The sequence below is a fragment of the Physella acuta genome, unplaced genomic scaffold (genome assembly GCF_028476545.2).
Source record: "Physella acuta isolate Inbredline_101_S28 unplaced genomic scaffold, ASM2847654v3 ptg002853l, whole genome shotgun sequence".
NCBI classification, from domain to species: Eukaryota; Metazoa; Mollusca; class Gastropoda; family Physidae; genus Physella; species Physella acuta.
In genome coordinates this window covers 36,381-58,393 of record NW_026734252.1, presented here as the reverse complement: position 1 = coordinate 58,393, position 22,013 = coordinate 36,381, and the positions used below count along the sequence as shown (strand labels likewise).

Genomic DNA, 22,013 nt, shown 5'->3' with positions numbered 1-22,013 from the left:
TTGGCATTTTAAACGTGCATTTCACAATTACTTCCCATATTAATTTTCCCTACAATATACGGGAGACAACTCAAAGACACAAAAACCAACTTATAGATAAATAACCAGTTAAAATGAGAAAAACTATAGATTCATTCGTTAAACGATAAATTAACATTAATTAGTGTGTTTTAATGGGAATAAACATGTTTTGTTGACATTGAACTAGGAACAAATGTTTTTGATACATTTAAAAAACAAATAACTTGTTCTTATTTCATGTAGAGTTCAAAAATATGTAATTAAAACATTTTAACTACAGTCAACTATGTGCACTCGTTGTTGGCTAAATGTTTTTTTTTTAACCAGCTAATCTGTATCTGATAATCTCGTTCTTTGGAAGGAACAACAGCTTGTCTGTCGTCGTCCGCTGAAAACCACACAATTTTACAATGACGTGAACAAAGGATGATGTTGCTGTTGAGTCAGAAACAAAAGAGATCACAGAGCCAATTGTAGCAAAGACAGTTGAAGATGTGAAAGGCAAAGCTAATGAGGCTGATGCTGAAGCAGAAGAAGAAACAGAAGAAAACACAAAAACAGAAGATTCAGAAGAAAATACAAATGAAAATGCTAGCTCAGAAGAGACAGAATCAAAAACAGAAGAAACAACAGCAGAAAAGCGATTTTTAGCTGAAAGTGAAGATGCAGAAGATGAAAGTCCGAAGAAAAAGGCAAAGACAGACTCAAATGAATCATCGAATAGCACCACATAAACAACTGAATCTGCTTAGTTCTATTATATATATTTTTTTTTCCTTTTCATTTTGAACTTAATCACAAACTTGTTAAAATGTGTTTATCATCACGTTCTGGAGAAAACTGAAATATTTATAGTCAGGTTGTACACTTCATCATGGTTCTCATCATTTGTACTGTTACATCTTAATGTATTTACTTCAAAAAAATAAATAAATAATATGTATCTGCTTTAAAATATGAACGATAGAGGGAGGGGGGGGGTGCAAATCGAAATTTGAAAGTTTGTCGCTACGCCTCCGGGGGTTGACACCATTAAGTGGCGCACCGGGTAAAACCCGACCTCGCTACGTAACTGATTATAAATTGTGTTCGAAGTTAAAAATACATATTGTGACGACATGCTTCTATTTTTGATAATTACATTATTTCAGTAATAACAAAACAAAAATCGCCCACACATTTCATTAATTGTTTTAAAAATAACTAAAATGTTTTGGAATAGATTAAAACAACATACTTATATCGCTAATTATATTTGTTAATGGTTTCTTATGTTATTCATTAGAATAAGATGTAAGTTGTCTGTCCTATTGAAATTGATAATATAAAGGGTAATAATTGTTAAACACTATTTACAATAAATCGATATTCTTCAAACACTGTCTCTAAAGTTAAAATACAGTTAAAGTTTTACAAAAATATAACAGTTTTATTCTGGCTAAAACAAGATGTGTGTTTGTCGTGTACGTGGGGGGGGGGGGGGGGCGAGGCCAATACACCGATATGTGTAATGTCGATATAGCTTACAAAAAAAACAATATATCACATTATATGTGTGTTGTGTTATTGTTATAGAAATTTAAAGAAGACTAAATCACAGTGAGTTTTCAAGTTGCCATGCTTAGGACATGTAACCTTTAAAATCTAAATGTGAAATTAAACTCGTTATAAAAGCAACGGGCGACTTACATTAACCACACATTATTTGCAAATGTGGAGTTCGCATCTAAAGCATGAGTGGTGTACATAATTAATTACAAATTAATTAAGTAATAGTGTGAAACATTGTAATGTGACGTCGTGTATGGAGAATATGTGATACAACTTGTAAGATAAATAGAAACACAGATCAGGAACACGAAAAAGCCTTACGACTCTATTACATTATTATTGTTAATACATTAATGCACCGTTCATGTACCGGACACTTGTATTCTTTTAATAGAAAAAAAATAAAATAATATATCCCTTTATAAATGTGATTGTAATGTACACAGTACATATTAAATAGATGAAAGTTTTTGATAGTTTTATACAAGTCTTAGATGTGTGAGGATTGGCTATAATTGGTGAGTTTACGGGTGGGGATGAGGGTAAAGGAGGGTGTAGATATAGACCTTTAAATAGTAACGCAAAACAATACACATCACCAAAAAAAAAAAGGATGGCAATGTACATTATTATTGGTAATCTGGGGAAAGTGTTCTGTTCTCAATATGTAATTTCTTTTAAAAGAATAGATAGGGATATTACACCACACAAGTCAATTTCGAGAGAGTAGGTTGAACGATATCCTCGCTTATCTTTCAAATGAGTAAAAATTAATGCTGGTGTGTTTACTTTTGCAATTATAATACAATTTTAAACACAAAACAAAGGCACATCTACTATTTTTTGTAATTTATTTGAAACTTTTAATTATATAAATATACGTCTAATATTTAAAATAAATTAGTAAGTCTCTTTGTTTTGTTTTTTTTTATTTACAATTCGTTTACCAAATGGTGTATTTAATAGGTAATTACTTCCCTTGCACAATATCCAAACAAAAGAAAAAATATTGGTAAATATCAGCATCGGAAAAATAAAACAAATAAATAAATAAATAAATAAATATGGGTGACATTGTATCGAATCATATGGATACATTTAACATAAACTAATATATAAGCTATGTAACAATGTAGATACATATGCGTTACTAAAAGTGATGGTCAAATGTAGCTCAATTCAAAGTTGTGCGTGTGTTAAATATGGCAGGTATTATGTTGATACACTCATGAATCAAGTTATTGAAACTGTCATTTAAATTAGTGGTCGGAGTAGTCGAGTTACTTATTGCACCGATTCTCTTCTCGACATTTTCACTAAGATCAAAGTGTACTATCTGCTATGGGTTATGTACGGAGTCAGGTAACCCCACTGACCTAAGTGGACTAATTGCCCCGTTCATTTTTGGGACAAAAATGTATCATACTTAAATCATCGGTTATTTTGAACGCCAAATAATATTAGTAAAGTAGATCATAACTAATTACGTATATAACATCTTATTATAAAATATATCCAATCAACAACATATTGCTACTAAAGAAACGACAACACCAAACACAAATTAAACGATACTATGTACACGTGTTTGTATTTAGTTTAAAATGTGAATTATATTATATTTTTTTGATCATTGTCACGTAGTTAGGTACATTGATACTGCTCTAGTTGTGATTGCTATTGTATAAGGTTGGCACAGAAAATAACGTACGCGTTATCTGCTCTGTGATATTACGGTACAGTAAACTGTAATTACTTGTTTAATAATTATGTATATTGTTTTAAATAAACTCATGTCTGAACTCATGTGTATGTAACAGTATAATACACATTTAAAATACCAAAATTAAACAGCTGGTGGGTTACCAGCATTGATGTATTTCTTCAAAAATAAATTTAACATTTAACATTTTTTTTTGAATAACAAATATGTCTTTGGTTATGCCAAAAATATGATCTTGATGCTTTGACAATAAGTTGCTTATAGAAACGGTTTATCCTGCTACAGGTGATTTGAACACATGGGCTTTGACTATAAGTTGTTTGTAGGTAACGTTTTTTTTTTTACCACATTGTCTTTGCTAAGATGTGGTTTGTCCACACATGTGTTTTATACATATAGGATATTTGAATACACATGTTTTACTCATATGCATTAATTCCACATATATTTAAATAATTTAAAACATATAATTGGAGAGTTACAATTTATGGCACTTAAATTAAAATATCCTTTGCCGATTAGGTTCGATTCTTTTTTCTCTAAAAAAAGCACATGAGCCAACACACACAAACACGAATAGATGATTCATATCGTTATCTCCATAAATCAGTTAAAATAAGCAAAACATTCATAATTACTCAAGTTGTATTGGTAACACTAATACATTTTCAAAATGTCTAACCTAATTAGTTGTTTGTTCATATCGATTTAAACCATTAATAAAATTTAAAAAAAAAAACGAATAAAGTAAGGTTATCTTAAGTTACTTTTAATGACACCCGAAGTATTTTGTATATCTAAGTTCCTATGGACATACAAAATGGCTTTTTTTTACACATTCTACAGTGAGTGACCCTTAATATGATTGTGGTGACCCGTGGGCCACTGCTTGTGACCCGAGATCTATTGCTGGTGACCCGTGTGATCTACTGTGAGTGAATATTTCAATGTGATAACTGATCTAAGTTGTCTCAATCAAACAGGAAACCACACGAGGGGAAGCAATGAATTTATCCATTTCAATTTCCTTACTGAATTTTTTCTAAGGTAGATATTTGTAAAATACGATTTGATGTAAGGTGGTTATCTTGAGTATGTCGTGTGATTGATTACATGGCAAATGTGCAATTAAAGTCAAACGTTATAAAAATTAGAAGATCAGTGTTTACGTAACGACAACTCACGTTTCATAACTAATTATTTTATTTTAATACTATATTTATTTTTTTATATTTTTTAATGTTTCCAAAAGTAAATATGTAACAGCATACACATTAATGTTTTTTTTCTTCGTAAATCTTAATTAAGCTCGATTTTCTTGACTATGCAAAATAAATGTTAAAACTCATTTTCTAGTTTTTACTGCAAAAACGTGTGTTTTCTTTTTTTCTCCATCGCCACCAAAACCCCTTCTTCTAACCCCTCCCCTCTCCAGATGTGTTGTTATGTATAGAGGATCTCTTTTATAGCTGGTACTCTGTTGTAAGCGAATAATGATATGCATACAGTTCAACACATTATGAGTTCTACTGATAATAGTGAAGCAATATAATACACATTACCATGGTAAATGATAGCAATGTACAGATCTCTTGCTTTGTGTTTGTTCTAAATTCAAAAGTAAAATAAATATGGATTTATCTTAGAAATGAATGGGGAAAATACAATAAGCAATGTGAAAGTGTCTCTAACAATGAACAAATGATATCTTCGCTTGTCTTTCAAAATAGTAAAAAACGTAGCTACTGTGTTTATGTTTGCAATAACAGTAATACTTCAACAAAAATCAATGAAGCATCTACAATTTTAAATTTTGTTTAAATTAAATGAATTATTTTAATATGTAATATTTCAAAAATGTATTGGTATGACTAATTTTTTAAAAATATGTTTTATTTCTTTAATAAAATAGTCACTCTGTTACATTAAATAGGTAATTAATTCCCTTGCACAATATCCACAGAAGAAAAACAAATGATTGGTAAATAATGTTCTGCTTTGGAAAAAAAAAAGTATGGGCAACATTTTAACGAATCTAATGGATACATTTAAATTAACTAAAATAGAAAATATGTAACCATATAAGATACTTAGGCGTCACTTTTGGAGCGGGTTAAATGTAGCTCAATTGCACCGAATCTCTTCTCTGTATTTTGAATAAGATCAAAGTGTACGATCTGTTAAGGATTATGTACAGAGGTCTTAGTTGTAGCTTCAGTTTTTTCTAATGTTAATCAGGTTCCCATCTGAGCTGGTTGGAAATAAGGACGTACTACAGACTCGAATCGGGGATCCGAACAATGGCTAGATATACAGGTCTACATATGTCTACATTCTTTGTTGTGTTATGTTATTACTAACTACAATGGTAGTTGTATCGAAAGCAGCAAATCGTTCTATTCTCACTTTTCGTCCAATCATGCCCAGTTCTTCGTACACATATTTCAAGTCTTCAGCCAAGATGAATGGCTAGTTTGTATTGTATATTTTTTTTTAAAAACTATATTAATTATAATACTTTTTAAAACCACATATGTTAAACTAAATTCTGTGTATGAGCAGTCATTTGAAAATAGTTATATTGTGTTCAGTAAGTAGGGGAGGATAATAATACTTTCTTGAGTTTCGTGGTATTTCCAAATTCATTTCCCCTTGACTGTCTAAAGAAGGTAGTTTTGGGCGAAAACACACACGTTATTGTAATTGACATCAAAAAGGGGTTAGGCTTGAAAACAAACAAAAAATGGTTGCTCTCTGTTCTGAAAGTAAGTTTCAATGATAAGTAAATGTTTTTATCTTAATAGGCCTACCCATTGATTGTAAAAGTGATTGTACCTAATCTTTTTTTTTGTGTATGTTTGTTTTAAATAACTATAAATAGTAACATTTAAAAAAAAAAACAAGACTAGCTTTTTAAAAAAAAAAATGTTATTAAGATTATCAGTATAGCATAGCAATTTAGCTACCGGTTATTACACTTAACATCATTAATGAAAGGGGATAAAGGCAAACTTTAATTACTAATTGTCAATATTTAAGTACTATTATTTCGTTTATAGTGTGTATATAATGATACCATTACGTAAAATGTTACATTAATCTAAATAGACCATTATGTTCATGCAAAAATTGGATAAACGCATATTTCACTCTATATGTCAGTGTGGATAAAAGGACTAACATAAAACAGAATCACGTAAATGTTTATTGCGTAATTTTTTGACATAGGAGAACGTTGTTCGGATTTGTCGATCAATATTTTTGAGATGTATAGTATGTATGTGAAACACATTTTTATTTATATAAAAGCAATGGCCCTTCGACATTGTGCTGACCTGACCTAGTTGTGTGGCTAGGGGAGCGTAGGTTGGGCGATGTCTTTGGGCGCCGACCCATGTTAATGCGCCAACTAGAGTTGATATGACATACAGTCAAAATTAAGAAAATACACAGCCATTTGGCTATTCGGAAATATTGAATTGTTTTCCACATAAATTGTGTAACACCAAATTAAAACTGACAATTGTTGATAACGATATTTACATCTCACGTGAAGGGGTGGGGATGTCAAGAAATTGGCAGGTCGACCCGTGTGAAGGAATGGGTCGTTACGTCACTGACCAGACCACACAATATCCATTAACGAATCGATTTCACAGATGTGAAAAATATATGGTATAATATATTTTTTTTATAATATTGCCCTGTTCTGCTTTTAAAATTACCATACATTCAAAATATGACAGTTTGACTACACAAGAAGAAAACACAACCAAAACTGCCAAAAGCACAGAACATTTTTTTAAAAAATACCAACAACTCATCCAAATATACTGAAATGAATCAAACCTACAGCACTCAACGTTCCAAAGATTAGTTTTACATTTCTACTCACATACTATAAATTCTGTAAGCACTATTACAATCAGTCAATTCATAACTTGTAAACATTCCCTATTACAATATATCTATATCAAATAAGTAGCCAATAATGCACAACGACACCATTTATTTTTTTAACATAAAAAAAAAACGTGTTCCTTGAAAAGCAGACCTATAATGTGTCTGAACATTTTGTGTAGAAAGAAACAAAAACATGGGCAACAGCACAATACATGTAAACATAAGCCGTTTAATTTTTGAAAAGGTAACATTTACTCGATGAATAATCTACATCAATATAAACACTTTTTTTTAAAACAGCCCCCCTAAAATATTATGTCACTGTCCGATCCGTTGTCGTTATAGACGATCTGAATGCTTAAAGTTAAATAAGATATGGCTAACATTTAAGTTAGCATAACAGTTACAGCTTGCATTATTGGTCGAATTATATGTATTCAATACTGACCAATGTGTATTCCATATTAAATGTTTAATTAAACCTTTTAATCGCAACTTACAACTACGTCAAGTGAGATATGTGTTGCTGCCAAGGAAACAAGGGCAGGGATCTAACCTAGTGTAAAGCGTATATATTTTAATTGTTGTCTCCCTTAACTGGTCTGCCAACTGTCGTGTCCGTTTTAAGTCTGTAGTACAGGTCTGTCACAGTCACCCATCGTCTCACGAGTTCGGCCTATCTGGTGATGTGAGTTGTCACGTCCGACTGACGTTGACTTTTATTTTTCCTTCACCACAGCGTTTCTTTCAAAGCTACACGAAAAGAAAAATGAGTTTCTTGATTCTAGAGTAAATACATCTAATAAACAAAAATAACGACGTTATCAATACTCAATGATAAAGATACCTGAATTACTACCTAATGTATTTATTTAATTTTAAAAGTGGTCTGTATGTAGAGTGTTTCTTTCAGACTTTTTAAGGGGTGGGCGAACACTGATCAAAGTATATTTTTTATATAAATATTTTATCGTTATAGGGGCGGGATACTTTTTTTTTCTTAAATATAAAGAAACATGTAATGTGTATTGTCTTTTTAATGAAAAGGGACCAAACACGAAAAAGACAATGGAAATATCGAACTAACATTACATTATTGATATTCTCACTAGTCATTTATATATGTACAAAAGAAAACTACAGTTTTTAATTTAGCAAATACAGATGTGTTTTAAACAAAAACTCAACGCATGTCTACACATTTTTATCATTATTATAACACTGTAACTACAATTTAAATAAGTTATAACTCACAAACTTTATGTCTGTTTCGATTTATTTTTTTTCCAAATCATTTACCAAACCTGTTATGACTATTAAATAGTTGATTACGCCACTTGCAAACACTCCCAAAAAAGGAATCGGTAATAATTTATTATATGTATAGGTAAACTAAAATAACAATATGTGGCCGACAGTGTTCCTAATCATTTAGACAAATTTAAAATAAATTAAAATATAAAATGTGTAACCATGTAAGATACGTAGACGTCACTTTTGGAGCTGGTGAGATGTAGCGCAATATACAACTTAGTGTGATATCATCAAGATGATATTGCACATAGCGTCAATGTGTACTTACATGGTTAATTAACTCGTATTAATATACATTGTATTGTGAAGTCAAGCAGTTTACCTCTGTATAGTTTACAATGTTTTTCACCCCCTGGATTTATATAGACATAGACTCGACTATTTAATTGTGTTATTTAATATTTACTTTAAATCATGTTTAAATGATTTAGACATCAAACAGTCATAACATAATGTTTAGTTAACTTCGTTGTTAGTTCTACTACATTAGACTATAAAGGTGGTCAACTCATAAACTCACATATCGCTACCACCCCCACCAGTCTGGTGAGCTATGGTTCACTCATGTTTACAATTATAAAGCCGGGTTTCACTGGACGGAGAGGGTTGAGTCGAATTCGCAAATTATGAATTGCTGATCAGCAGAAAATAAAACATCTAGATAGCGGCGTCTGCTACGTCACGGGTCAGCTCGTATAAAATAAAGTGTTAACGTTTACACACGCTTGCTAGATCCTGCCTAGTTCACAATTAAAAGCCAAACGATGCATCTACTGTGTAGTAAATATCAGTCTTAATACCCTGATACATAATCATCAAGTTGTATTTACCAGGTATTGTATTTAAAACCGTTTAATTATGACATGATCCGCGGTCTGCAAACATAAACAAAACGCGTTAAACATTGTAGTGTATGGAACCTTACTGATCAGCTAACACATTGTATATTTTATCATTGTCAATAAATAACATTACAATAGAACCCTCATATTAGTGCAAATCAAACACAGTTCAAACCTTGTTCGCAAGGCTTCAAACAATTGACGCACTACATACATAATTTTGTTTTTAAATAGCCATGTACAATACAGGGAGCGCATAACCAGTTGACACGTAATCCTTAATTGTGATGGAAGCATGGTCGAGTCGGCAAAGCTCATGGTTGATAAATTCGAAAAAAAGTCTCGAGTTCAAACCCTCTGGCAGATAAGGCTCGTTCCCTCCCAACACTAAAAAAAAAAAATAATTAAGAACGAAGAAGAAGAAGAGGTTATGTTGGCTGATATACATATAATTTAGGGTATAATGGGTCTATTTCATTATGCTACCCTGTCGAAACTAGTATAATTGTAGGTTTTTTTAGTTTTTTGTTTACTTTTTTCCCCTTTAGTTTTGTACAGGGTCTTTGTCTTTTTTTGTCGGACTCTCTATATATGTTATACCACATAGGTACAAGCTGTATATTATTGTGATTGTTAATTTTTTTATATTTAAATCACACGTAACAGCCACAGTTTGTGAACATTTTCTGAAGGAAACAGTAGACTGTGAGAAAAAAAAAATGATGAAACATATCCTACAGTTCTAACCCCACGACTATCGCATGTTTTTTTCTCAATGTCTGACAGCCATTTACTTTTCTTATGTAAACACTTGCTTTTCTCATAATATTAGTAGATCTTACATTTTATTATGGTTTTGATTTTACCAAAGAACATGTTGATTTACCAAGAGTAGTTACCTCCCTCTGCTAAATGCAATATTCATGTTTTCAAGGGAGACAATGCAAATCTGCCACAAATAGCAAGCCGGGTAAAATATACAAAATTGTGTTATTAAACACCTTTTAATTTAAAAACAGAGTGTAACATTTTATAGAATATAATAATTATTTACAAAAATTCGAAATGTTTAGTTTTACTTCGATTAATTATTAAAACTTTATTGTAATTTCAAAAATTGAAAGCCTTATATTCGTGTTAACATTTTTTTAAAGACATGCAATAAAATCTAACAAAATACCCTTGTGCAATTGGCTAGGAGTTGAAATGTTTTTTCTAATACTTTTAAGCAACATTTGACTTTTTCTCTTGCTCGAAATTTTACGTCGGAAATGGATGTAACATTCCGATGTTTTACTGGTTTCAAATCCTTTAAGCAGAGCACTGTTAAATAATAATGTATACTATACACGTTATAATGAGTATATTATATTACAGTTTATTACATGTAATATGTAACATTAACCTAAGTAGACAATTTGTGTTCATGCAGAAACAGAACTTTGAACCTCAAATATTGTGTACTGTTACATTTGTTTTTAATATCGTCCTGTTTTGCTTTAGAATTACTACAAATATATAATGTAATAATGGTATGTAGTCCTTTCCCTCTATTATTTTACTTTGTTATAGGGTTTGATAGTTGATGTTTTTTTTTAGTTTAAATTAAATCTCTAATGTTTCATTTGCTTGTTTTATAAAGTGTGTTGGAAAGGTTTGTTTTGGTATTATGTAGGCCTATAATTTATTTTAATTAGCGCTGTCCTAATGGTTGTACTGCAATGTGTATACATGTCCAGCTTGTGTTTTATTGTGTCCGTCAGTTTCGTCAAAGTGAAGTCGTACAGTTTGAGTTTGTCTGTCACTATAACTGGGGTGTCTAATTGTGTCTTACCTATACGTTTTCTAGAATGTTTGATTTCTCGGCATTGATTTAGACACCACTACCTATCCTGTATTCTGTAAATATCTCTACTACTATCTTAATTTATTAATTTATCTTTGGTATTTTAAAATATTAATCACTAAAAAGCTCACTTAAGAGCATTGTTTGAATAGACGTATTCGTATGTCTTTAAAAAAAGTAAACAAACCCAATAAAATATTAATATAAACAGCAAAAAAAAAACAATACAATTTTTTAAAAATAAAAATAAAAAAGCAATCCGAAAATTTACCGAAACATTCATATTTTCTTACATTGTGTTATTTTGTATACGTGCCCGACTTGTTTGTTTAATAATAATTTATTTACACGGCTGGTGGTATAAACTTGTAATAGTAAAATGGGGAATGGGAAGTAATTAGTAAAATATATCTAATGTTAACAGAGACAGATGAATAGAAGTCTTTACATTGAGACATGCTCCCCCTCACAGAGTTAGAAAATAGAAGACATTACATTGTGAAATAGTCACTATATTAGCGTTTCCAATTAATGGAATCATCACTGAGGTTGACTTTAACATTGGCGATTTAGTCAATACTAAAGATATATATTTTTTAATCTAGGGATAAGCAACTTCTGCCTTTGTTGTGGTCATGGTTGATACTTGCCTCCTCCTCCCCTAAAATGATATCACACCTCACTTTATTAAACCCCTTCCTCAAAATTACATTACACAACTGTTTATTGTGGGGTTTTTTAATGTTTTTTCTTCTTAAATCTTAAATATACTTGACTTTCTTAACAATGCAAACTAAAAGTTAAAATTCATTTTCTAGTTTTTACTGCAAACAACGCTGTTGTCTTTTGTTTTCTCTACATCGTCACCAAACCTTCCTCTTCTTCCCCCTCCCCTCTCCAGATATGTCGTTATGTTTAGACGATCCCTTATATATCTGGTACTCTGTTGTAAGCGAAAAATGCATATGGTTCAACACATTATGCGCTCTACTTTTATAGTGAAGCCGCACATTACACATTACCAAGAAAAGGATGGCAATGTACATCATTCTTGGTAATTTGAAGACAATTTTCTATTCTAAAATCAATTGGGAAATAAACATGTATTTTTATTTGAAGTGAATAATGATAATAGTCCAAATCCCTGGTATTTTATGGCTGTTCAACATTATTTAATCGTAATCTTTGCTAGTCTTTCAAACGAGTTAAACACAATTCTGTTGCATTTATGTTTGCAATAACAGTAATAGTTCAAACATTGAACAAACACACATCTAGGATTTTTGACATCTTATTTGCGACACTTTAGTTAAGTTTTTTGTCTTATTTGTACACATATGTTTGATTTGTTTCTTTCTTTTTAAAGTTGATTTACCAAAAAGGTTGATATTTATAGAGAATTACTTCCCTTGTATAATAACCAAATAAGAAAAAAAAATATTGGTAAATACTTTTCAGCATCGGAAAAATAAAAAAAAATAATTAAAAAAAATATATGCGACATTGTATCAAATCCTATAGATACATTTAACATTAACTAACAAAGAAATTATATTACCATGTGTGATACGTAGGCGTCACTAAAAGAGATGGTCAAATGTAGCTCAATTTAAAGTTGTGCGTGTGTTAAATATGGCAGGTATTATGTTGATACACACATGAATCAAGTTAATGAAACTGTCGTTTAAATTAGGGGGAAGGGGGGGGGGGAGCAGAACCTTCCCGGAGAGATGCCTGGAAGAAACCCTGAATGTAACGACACCATCAACCATAAATTAAACGATACCCTGTACACGTGTTTTTATTTACTTTAAAATATGTTTAATATTTTCTTACACATTAAATAGTGTAATATTTTAAGAAAAAAAAATAGTTGGCAATAAAACAATTAAAGAAGTATTTATTAATATTTTATTTATATACTCCCTGGTTTATTGTCACGTAGTTACCTACGTTGTTACTGCTTTTATTGTGTAGGTTATTTAATAAGGTTAGCAAAGAAAATGCGTCATCTGCCCTGAGATATTACGGTACGGTAAATCGTAATTACTTGTTTAAAACTTTTTTCATTGTTAAAATAAAATCATGTCTGAACTAATGCGTATGTAACTTTATAATACACATTTAGATTACCAAAATTAAACAGCTGGTGGGTTACCAGCAATACTGTCATTATTCAAAATAAAATATTGTGTTTCACTGTGGGTTATGTATGATAATCTGTGTGTGACTTGTAATCTACTGTGAGTGAATATCTCAATGTGATAAATGATTTAAGTTGTCTCAATTAAAGAAGAAAGAACACGAGGGAAAGCAATGGATCGATCAATTTCAATTCCCTTACTAAATTTCTTCTAAGCCGACACAAATATAACTCACCAAGTAATAAAGGAAACAGTTCAGTTGTTGTTTTATTGCTAGATATTTTTAAATTAGGATGTAATGTAAGGTGAATTTTTGAGTATGTCGTGTGATTGATTACATGGCAATTGTGTAATTAAAGTCAAACGTTATAAAATTAGGAGATCAGTGTTTACGTAACGACAACTTACGTTTCATAACACATTTTATTGTAATGCTATTTTTTTTATTGTTTCCAAAAGTAAAAAGTGTAACAACATGCACATTAATGTTGCTCTAACTTATTGCATCGGTTTAAAAAAAAATGTGTATATTATGTCATCCGTGTGGACATATATTTAGTTTTATACAAACTGAAAACAAAATATTTGAAGTTAACTTTGAGACACCAACGGCAAGAATTGTTGAACCAGATCTTTAGTGTTGTTGAGTTCGTCATCACGTGGTCGTGTCGTAGTCATTAGGCTACGTAACCAATTATTACCACTTTAATTACAATTCATTAAGTGGGACCTAGTGACAAATTTTTAGGATCAGTCTGGGATTTCCGAATAAATGTTGTGTAAGTTATATTGAAGTTTTCATCAAACTGATCAAAAGGGAATATTAGTTCGAAGGTGCTAAAGCAACTGGCGGGGAAGGTGGGGGGGGGGGGGGAGGGTCTATGTCGATAGTAAATTTTTTATATAATTAATAAAAAGCTTGACATGGGTTGTCGGATTACTGAGCAGCAAAAACTTAATCCGACTTCATCTTGTGTCTTTAAAATTTGTAACACACATCGTGAAAGTGTTTGTATTTCAATCAAATAGATAATTTAAATATAATACAAAGAGAGTCAATAATCATTTTCAATTATTTTTTTTATTATAAATTGTTTATAATTATACATGTAAGATCGTATGTGTGCATTATTTTTTTTCTATTTATTTTTATGTACTTGCTTTGTTAATTAAATGCGTATTTACTTCCCCTGCTAAAACTTTCAGAGCAAAAAAAAAAACAAAAAAAAAAAAAAAAAAAAAACAATACACTATAACACTTAACATTGCTCAACAAGACTAACAGTGAAACTTTTAGAACAAGATTGAAAAACAAAAACAAAAAAATACAATATAACACATAACTCATCAAGATAAACAGTAAAGTAGACATACCTTACTATAATCACGATTTTATTTGTAATTCTATGTTAGAAATGTTAGTAAAATTTAGACACAGTAAAAATAAACTAAATAGAAAAAAAGTAATCGTAAAATATATATAGTGGCTATGTTGGGAGCGGGTCAGATGTGGCTCAATATAAAGTTGTGTGTGAGTTCAATATGGAAGAGTTTATGTTAATACAATCCTTAATTAAGTTATTGAAACTGTCATTTAATCGACATCACAATGGTCGGAGTATTCGAGTGATTGAATGCTCCATTTCACTTCTCGGGCTTTTAACTAAAATCAAAGTGTTGTATTCGTTATGTGTTTTGTTCGGGGTTTTTACCTGTGGCCGTAATTTTTCCTCCCTTAGTCAGGTACCCATCTGAGCTGGTTAGGCTTAAGGACGTCCTACAGTTTCATTTCCTAGAACGCAAATGTTAGATATAAATTTATTTTTCAGTAGGTGGCTGAGTGCATTGTGTGCATTATATCCACACATTTTTGTTTGTTTTGAGAATTGTGTGAATGAGTATGCTAATGATGGAAATGTTTCTTCTGCTCTAAGCTGTGTATGCATGCTGGGGTGTTTTTATCGTGTGTATACTGAATAATATATCTGATTATGTGATGTGTATGTTCCTTCCTGTGATATTGAATAGTTGGTAAACAAGAATTAACGTTTGTAACTATAGCTCTTATTTAGCAACCTAAGATTTAGGTGTATATGTATAGTCGGTGTTTAAAAGAGAAACGGGTCTTTAAGTGTGAGTTTATTTTTAGGGTCAGGAATTAACGTTTTATGAGATCCTTTAAGTTTTCATAACACTTTTGTAAAATATTTTTTTAATGAGGCTAAAAGAAGCGCGGTTTTGTCTGATGTAAATGTTTTTTTTTTATGTTTTTTTTTTCTTTTTTTTCAGTGAAGCAAATGCCAAACACGTGTGTGAGTGCATTAGTCTGTAGAAACATTCAGAGGTTAAATTAACAACATTTAAATACAAGTGATATGGTAATGGTAATGGAAAATACGTGGTGAAACTAAATTTGATATGTACAATTACCAATAGGGTAACTATTTGAAATAACTGAATGGTTCTAAGGACCTGACATACGCGAGAAAAATAAATTCATTAAAGTACAATTACCTGTAGTTGATAGCGCTATCTTAATCGAATTCATCGCACTTGTTCTATTTTATCAACACACATCGCGACCGCGTTTATTTTTTACATAAACATATATTTTAAATAGAAATAAAATATTATTCTACATTATTTTATCACTTTTAAAAATATTTAATAATTGAAGTTGTTTTAATTAATAAAATCCAGTCAGTTTTTTTTTTTTTACAGTGTTTTCAATTGTTTGTCAATTTAATACCTAATTATTTCCCTTATGCCTTGGTAGCACTAAAAAAAAAACAACATATACACCACAGTGAACTAATCTTATAGACACATATAAAATGAACTAAAATAGAAAATATGTAATCGTGTAAGATTCTTATTTGTTACGTTAAAGCGGGTCAGATGTAGCTACATATAAAGTTGTTTGTGAGTTCAATATGGCGGACATTATGTTGATACAATCCTTCATCAAGTTATTAAAACTGTAATTTAAAGCAGATACCACAATGTTCGGAGACTCAGCATATTGACTAAGATCAAAACGTAGTGTTAGTTATTTGTTTTGCACGGATGTCTTACCCATATTTATAATTCGTCGTAAACATATTTGAAGGCTATAGCTAAGATTTCTGCTCGTTCTATACTACTAATATTTAATTACGTTTCTTTTTAAGACATACAAGATATTCATACTTATGTGTACAGAATCATTATTATGTGAAAATAGTTAAAATCTATATATATAATTCTCTTCTGGGAGACGCTAGAAAACAAGCTGTAAACGCGCTCCCTACCACCCCCACCCCTACATGGTCTGGTGAGCTGTGGTTCACTCTAAATGTTTACAAACAGAACCGGATTTAGTGACGACTATTAGGGGCAGACAATTTAGTTTGAAACGATTTTAAACGTAGAGTGGGGGGGGGGGGGGGGGTAACTAAGTGGAGTTTACTTTAACGGCGGGGGGGAAGGAGGGAGGGGGGGGGGGGGGCTTATCGTCCTTAATGAGCTACTTATAGTGTTTTAAAGAAATATTGTCAGTGGCAGCGTTGGTAGTGTCGAATTCACAAATTATGAATAACTGAAAAGTAGAAAAAACAGCAACTAAATAGCGGCGTATGATATGCCGCGGGTCGGCTCGTAGTAATTAAATTGCGATAAAATCTTTTCAGTATACTTAAAGTTTATAGTAATCTTTTATATTTTTTTTTTATTAACAGGGGAAGAAATAAATACCTTTTCGAGTTACGCGGCATTTCTATTGTTGCGTCCCTTTGATTATTTATTAAAAAGGTTAGACACAACAGACACAATATAGGCAGTCCCCCCCCCCTCCACCGAATAAAGTCTGAGGTCCCACACCCCCCTAACACCCCCCCCCCCCTCCTTAACGAAATGGAATTTATATAGAAAATATTTACTTTTAACTTTGTCCGTACCCCCCTCCCCCGAACATTTTATTCCGTCCATCCCCCTCCCCGAAAATTTTAAGAAGTGCACCCCCTCCCCCCCTCCGGAGAAAAGTCTGGAAGAAACACTGTCTGGAACAATATGCAAAAATGACTAGGACTGGATTAACATAGACGATGATTATTTTAATTGATAAGAACAATCAACGTTGACACCATTGTGTACTGTAGGACAATCATGTATAATCAAATATTTGTACTAAACAAATTAAAAAGCAATTGCTTCTCTCGATTATTACTTTTTTTTTTAAATGCATACTAAAAATGACAGCATAAAAAGGAAATATTTAAAATAAATAATAAAAATACAAAAAAACATAAAAAATAAACATAACACGAGAAACCATTATACCTACAAAACTGCCATGTTCTATATTCTTTTGACCGGCTAAACAGTGTTTCTTCCAGACTTTTTTCTCCGGGGGGGGGGGGGGGGGCAGTAGAGGTGGAACAGCTGTCCAGCGACATCCATTGCAATTAAAAAATGGCGAAACATATTTGCATTTTTCGCTATTTGAGTCACAATGTTTTCACTTATGTTTGCAACACGGAGGGCAACGGTATTTGCATCTAAAGCTACATTTTGAAATTGTTTTGAATTTTGTGGAGAAAGATCTTCGCAGGACGCATGAGAGGACCTCATGGGCCGCAGAGTTTGGAGACCCCTGGTTTAAATCATGAGAAGCCTTTGCAATAAGTTACATGTATGAATAATAAACCAGAAATTGTGTAAAGAAAGAAAAAAAAATTCCGTATGAGAAACCCACCATAACAAAACGTTTCCTGGGTTTCACTAAATACTTAAGAGCAGTTAATAAATGAGTTTTTGTGAATCAATAAGTACTATTAGTCTATACCTGAAAACTGTTGATGAATAATAACCTTAATATGTGTTGTCTAATTTAAATTTGTATTATTGTAGTTTATGTTTATAAATAATTAAAATATATTGACACGCTTAGAAAATAGAGTGTTTGTGTTTTTCACGTGTGTGTAAGGTTGTTAGCCACCCTACATCATGTCGCTGAATGTACGGGCCAATATATGCTTCACATATATGACAGTAACCTGATGACGATAGACAACCTTTGTAATCTTATCTCCGTTCTTTGCAACTGAGTTGGAAGACACATTATTTTTCATTATTTCGAACAGGTGGCATTTTAAAATATACTCATTTTTTTCAGCCAAAATCAAAATCGCACTATGAATATTGTTCAATTAGAATAATTCACTTGTCCCTGAAACCAACATTAAATAAGCACACGTTGTTCGTTTTCTAAATGTATCAATAGCATTTGCGAAACATTCAAGATTAGCTTTTCTTGTTTAAGCATTCAATAATAATTTTAATTTGGTTTAATATATATTAAATAATGTGTGAGGTTTTTTTTTTCTTGTTTTTCTTCTTTTTAATTTTGATTTATTTAGTTAGGAATCGGTTTTGTGTATTTGAGTTATTTCCCATTGATACAGTAGAAAATAAATGGAAAGTAATAAATTGTGATATGTTCATTTAAAATTCCAATTCGCTTGTGATACACCAAAGTTGCCATTTGTTTCCTGTTTTTTTTACTCTAATTATTTTGTATATTCTACATATTTGTCGAATCTTGTTTCATCTCTAATTAATTACTTATTTGATTTAAAGTACACAATTCGGTGGCTTTTTTCTCAAACTTTTGGAGTCTAAAAATATCTACACTTACCTGTTCTGTGTTATTGCAATTGTAGTAACTTGACCTACTTGATATACAACTCCAATATACTTATATATATATATATATATATATATATATATATATATATATATATATATATATATATATATATATATATATTATACTACAATCATGTAAACAAAATATCATAACACGAAACTGAACAATGCATTCGAGTTTAAGTAATATAGGAGTCCGTATGGGAGTTTTTGTTTAAAAAACATGTTCAGTCGAAAAATTGTGTTCACATAGATGTTCAGTTGAAAGATGGTGTACACATAGATGTTCAGTTAACGGATTGTGATCATTTAAATTTTTAGCTGACTGGATGTATCAACATACATGTTCAGTGCGGTTTTTTTCGACGCGTGTTTATGTGATATATTTTGTTAACATACGATATTACTGTTGCTTACGTATCCATCAGACGCAACCGCAGGTGTTGACTAAGTGAATTAAAAGCTTTGGATTCTATTCTAGACATACACTTTTTTTTTAATATTACTATTCTTCTTTTTATTTATTTTTATTTTTTAGATTAATATATTTATGATAGCTATAATTATGTGAGGTTTAACATTAATTAATCGACTTATTCGTATGTCTTTGAAAAGCGTAAGCAAACTCAATAACGTTTTTAAAAAAATTGGCAAAAACAAAAATTTCTTGAAACAAAGACACACTCACCTAAACAATTCTTATTAATCTTATATTCTTATAAAATGATTTTTTAAAATAATAGTGTACTGGGCATGTCCGTCTCAATTGTTTAACTAATTGTTATTTTTTTTTTAATCATTAAAGTTTAGTTATATAAATTGTAATTGAATTACTTCCCTTATAACGAGTAAATTAGAAGTAATTATAAACTGTTTTTTATTGTTAAAAAATACATTAAAACAAAAATACACTTTTAGCTAAAATTTATATAGCCCTATAATATTTGTAGCAAAAAGTAAAATATAATGTGTTCATTTTAGATATGTTAACCTCGAGTTGTGAGCGGGTTATACTTGTTCAGAACGTGTAAACTATACCTACGGCAATGTATCGATCCTAAGCTGACTTTCTATGAAACGGTTTTATTTAGACCCCGAATGTATACCAGCCCCATCTCTAATGATACCTTTAAAAAATTGCCAAAACTAACTAACGGGTGTAGCAAGATTATCTCTTTAGATGTAGTGACAAGCACAACCACTCAAACGACTGTCAGGTGGAGTGGTCTAGCTTATAATCGTCCTTCACTAGCTACTGATAGTGTTTTAAAGCAAAATATGTTCAATCGCAACATTGGTAGTGTCAAATTCACAAAATAGGAAAAATAGGAAATAAAAAAAACTAAATAAAGGCGTATGCTTTTTCGCGGGTCAGCTGGTATGAAATAAATAAAAAGTTAACGATGTTTGATTTGGTTACGTGGTTACATTTGGTTATAAACTTTAAATGTGATTGTAAAGTAAAAAAAAAAAATCAGAAAATGTGAATTCTACAGTTGACGGCCTCACAACGAAACACACATTCACTTTCACGCACGCGTGCCCACGTACTTCCCCACTAAGGTATGAAGTAATTACTGCATGAATATTTAAATAACACGAGAAACATGGCCCGTTGAGGAAGGGTACAACGGGCGCTAGGCTGATAGTGCTGTCTCTTTTCTCTAAACTAAAACCAACCCACACACCACCCCCCACCCCCACCCCCCACCCCCCCCCCCACACACACACACCACCCCCCCCACACCGCCCCCCCCACCCCTCCACCACCCCCCCCCCCCAAAAAAAAAACATGTCTACCGTCCCATTCAACGAAATATAATTATATACTTTTTCCAGTGTCCGCCCCCTCCCAGAAAATTCTACCCCGCTCCCGAAAATTTCAAGTACCCCCACCCCTCTCCGGGGAGGAAAAAGTCTGAAAGAAACACTGGTGTCGCGCTTAGCCACTACCCGAAGAATTGCATTAAAGTAATTGCAAGAAAACCACTTTTTAGATTAGACACACTAATTAGGCGGTAATTTTATTATAGAGTATCGATGAAGAAATTTCTTTTGAGTTAGGGAGGGGGGGGGGGGGCTCAGACGTTCTTACGCGGGGGTGGGGCTTCGCCCCTACCCGAAGAATTGTATGAAAGAAACTCTTCACGCAAACCACTTACATTAGACAAAATTGCCTTTTTATTCAATGTTTATATTCGAGAAACAATGACGTCATATTACTGAGATTATTTTCTACTCTATGCTAAATGTGACCGCGTCATACTTAGTTTTTCGAATTACTGTGCATGTTTTTATTTTGCTTGTGTTTTCTCTACAGCGTTCTTGTCAGATAGATAGATAGATAGATAGACAGACAGCGAAACTATTAGTATTAATGTATGTACGTGACGATTAGCTGTGTGTGCTGTGTGTGTATGTAATATTTTTATATGTGTACCTGACATGGATTATTAAAGACATACTACAAATGAAGCTCGTGCTCACAAAAACATTGCACTAGAATTAAATGCGGCCATCTTACTTATAGTTTAGTTCGTTTTTAAATCGCAGACATTGTTTTCATAACGGTTTAACTGTATGATTTGTATAGAGCTGTTTTTTTTTTCTTTGTTTGATTAAAATGTTTTTTCATAGTTCAAGTGTTTAAGTCTTGTAACATCGCTTCTCGCACTTTTGACTTCGATTAAAGTGGCCTGTCCCGATAAATCTATTAGTTCAAGTCTATCTACGATAAGACTATTCGAGTCAGATACGACCTGAGTTAGCACTAGATTTTAACATTTCGCCAACACAGTAATGTCATATATAAGTATAATCAACAACAACAATGAAGTTGCGCCAATTCATGATCCATCTACGGCAAAAGCTGTAGGGAGGAGCCTCTATGGTTACGGTCCACGTTGCTAAATGAAATCATGAGCCTCACACTTTTCAGATACAGCCAAGTCACTAACAATCTCAATCAAAATATCAGATGAAGA

General features: G+C 31.7%; 1 protein-coding gene across 1 annotated transcript; it reads left to right on the top strand.

Moving 5' to 3' along the window:
* Positions 1–431: 431 nt before the first annotated feature.
* LOC131934507 (uncharacterized protein DDB_G0286299-like) lies at positions 432–773 on the top strand. The gene is given in 1 exon segment (XM_059290545.1): positions 432–773. A coding segment is annotated over 1 exon segment (342 nt).
* The last annotated feature ends 21,240 nt before the right edge of the window (positions 774–22,013 follow it).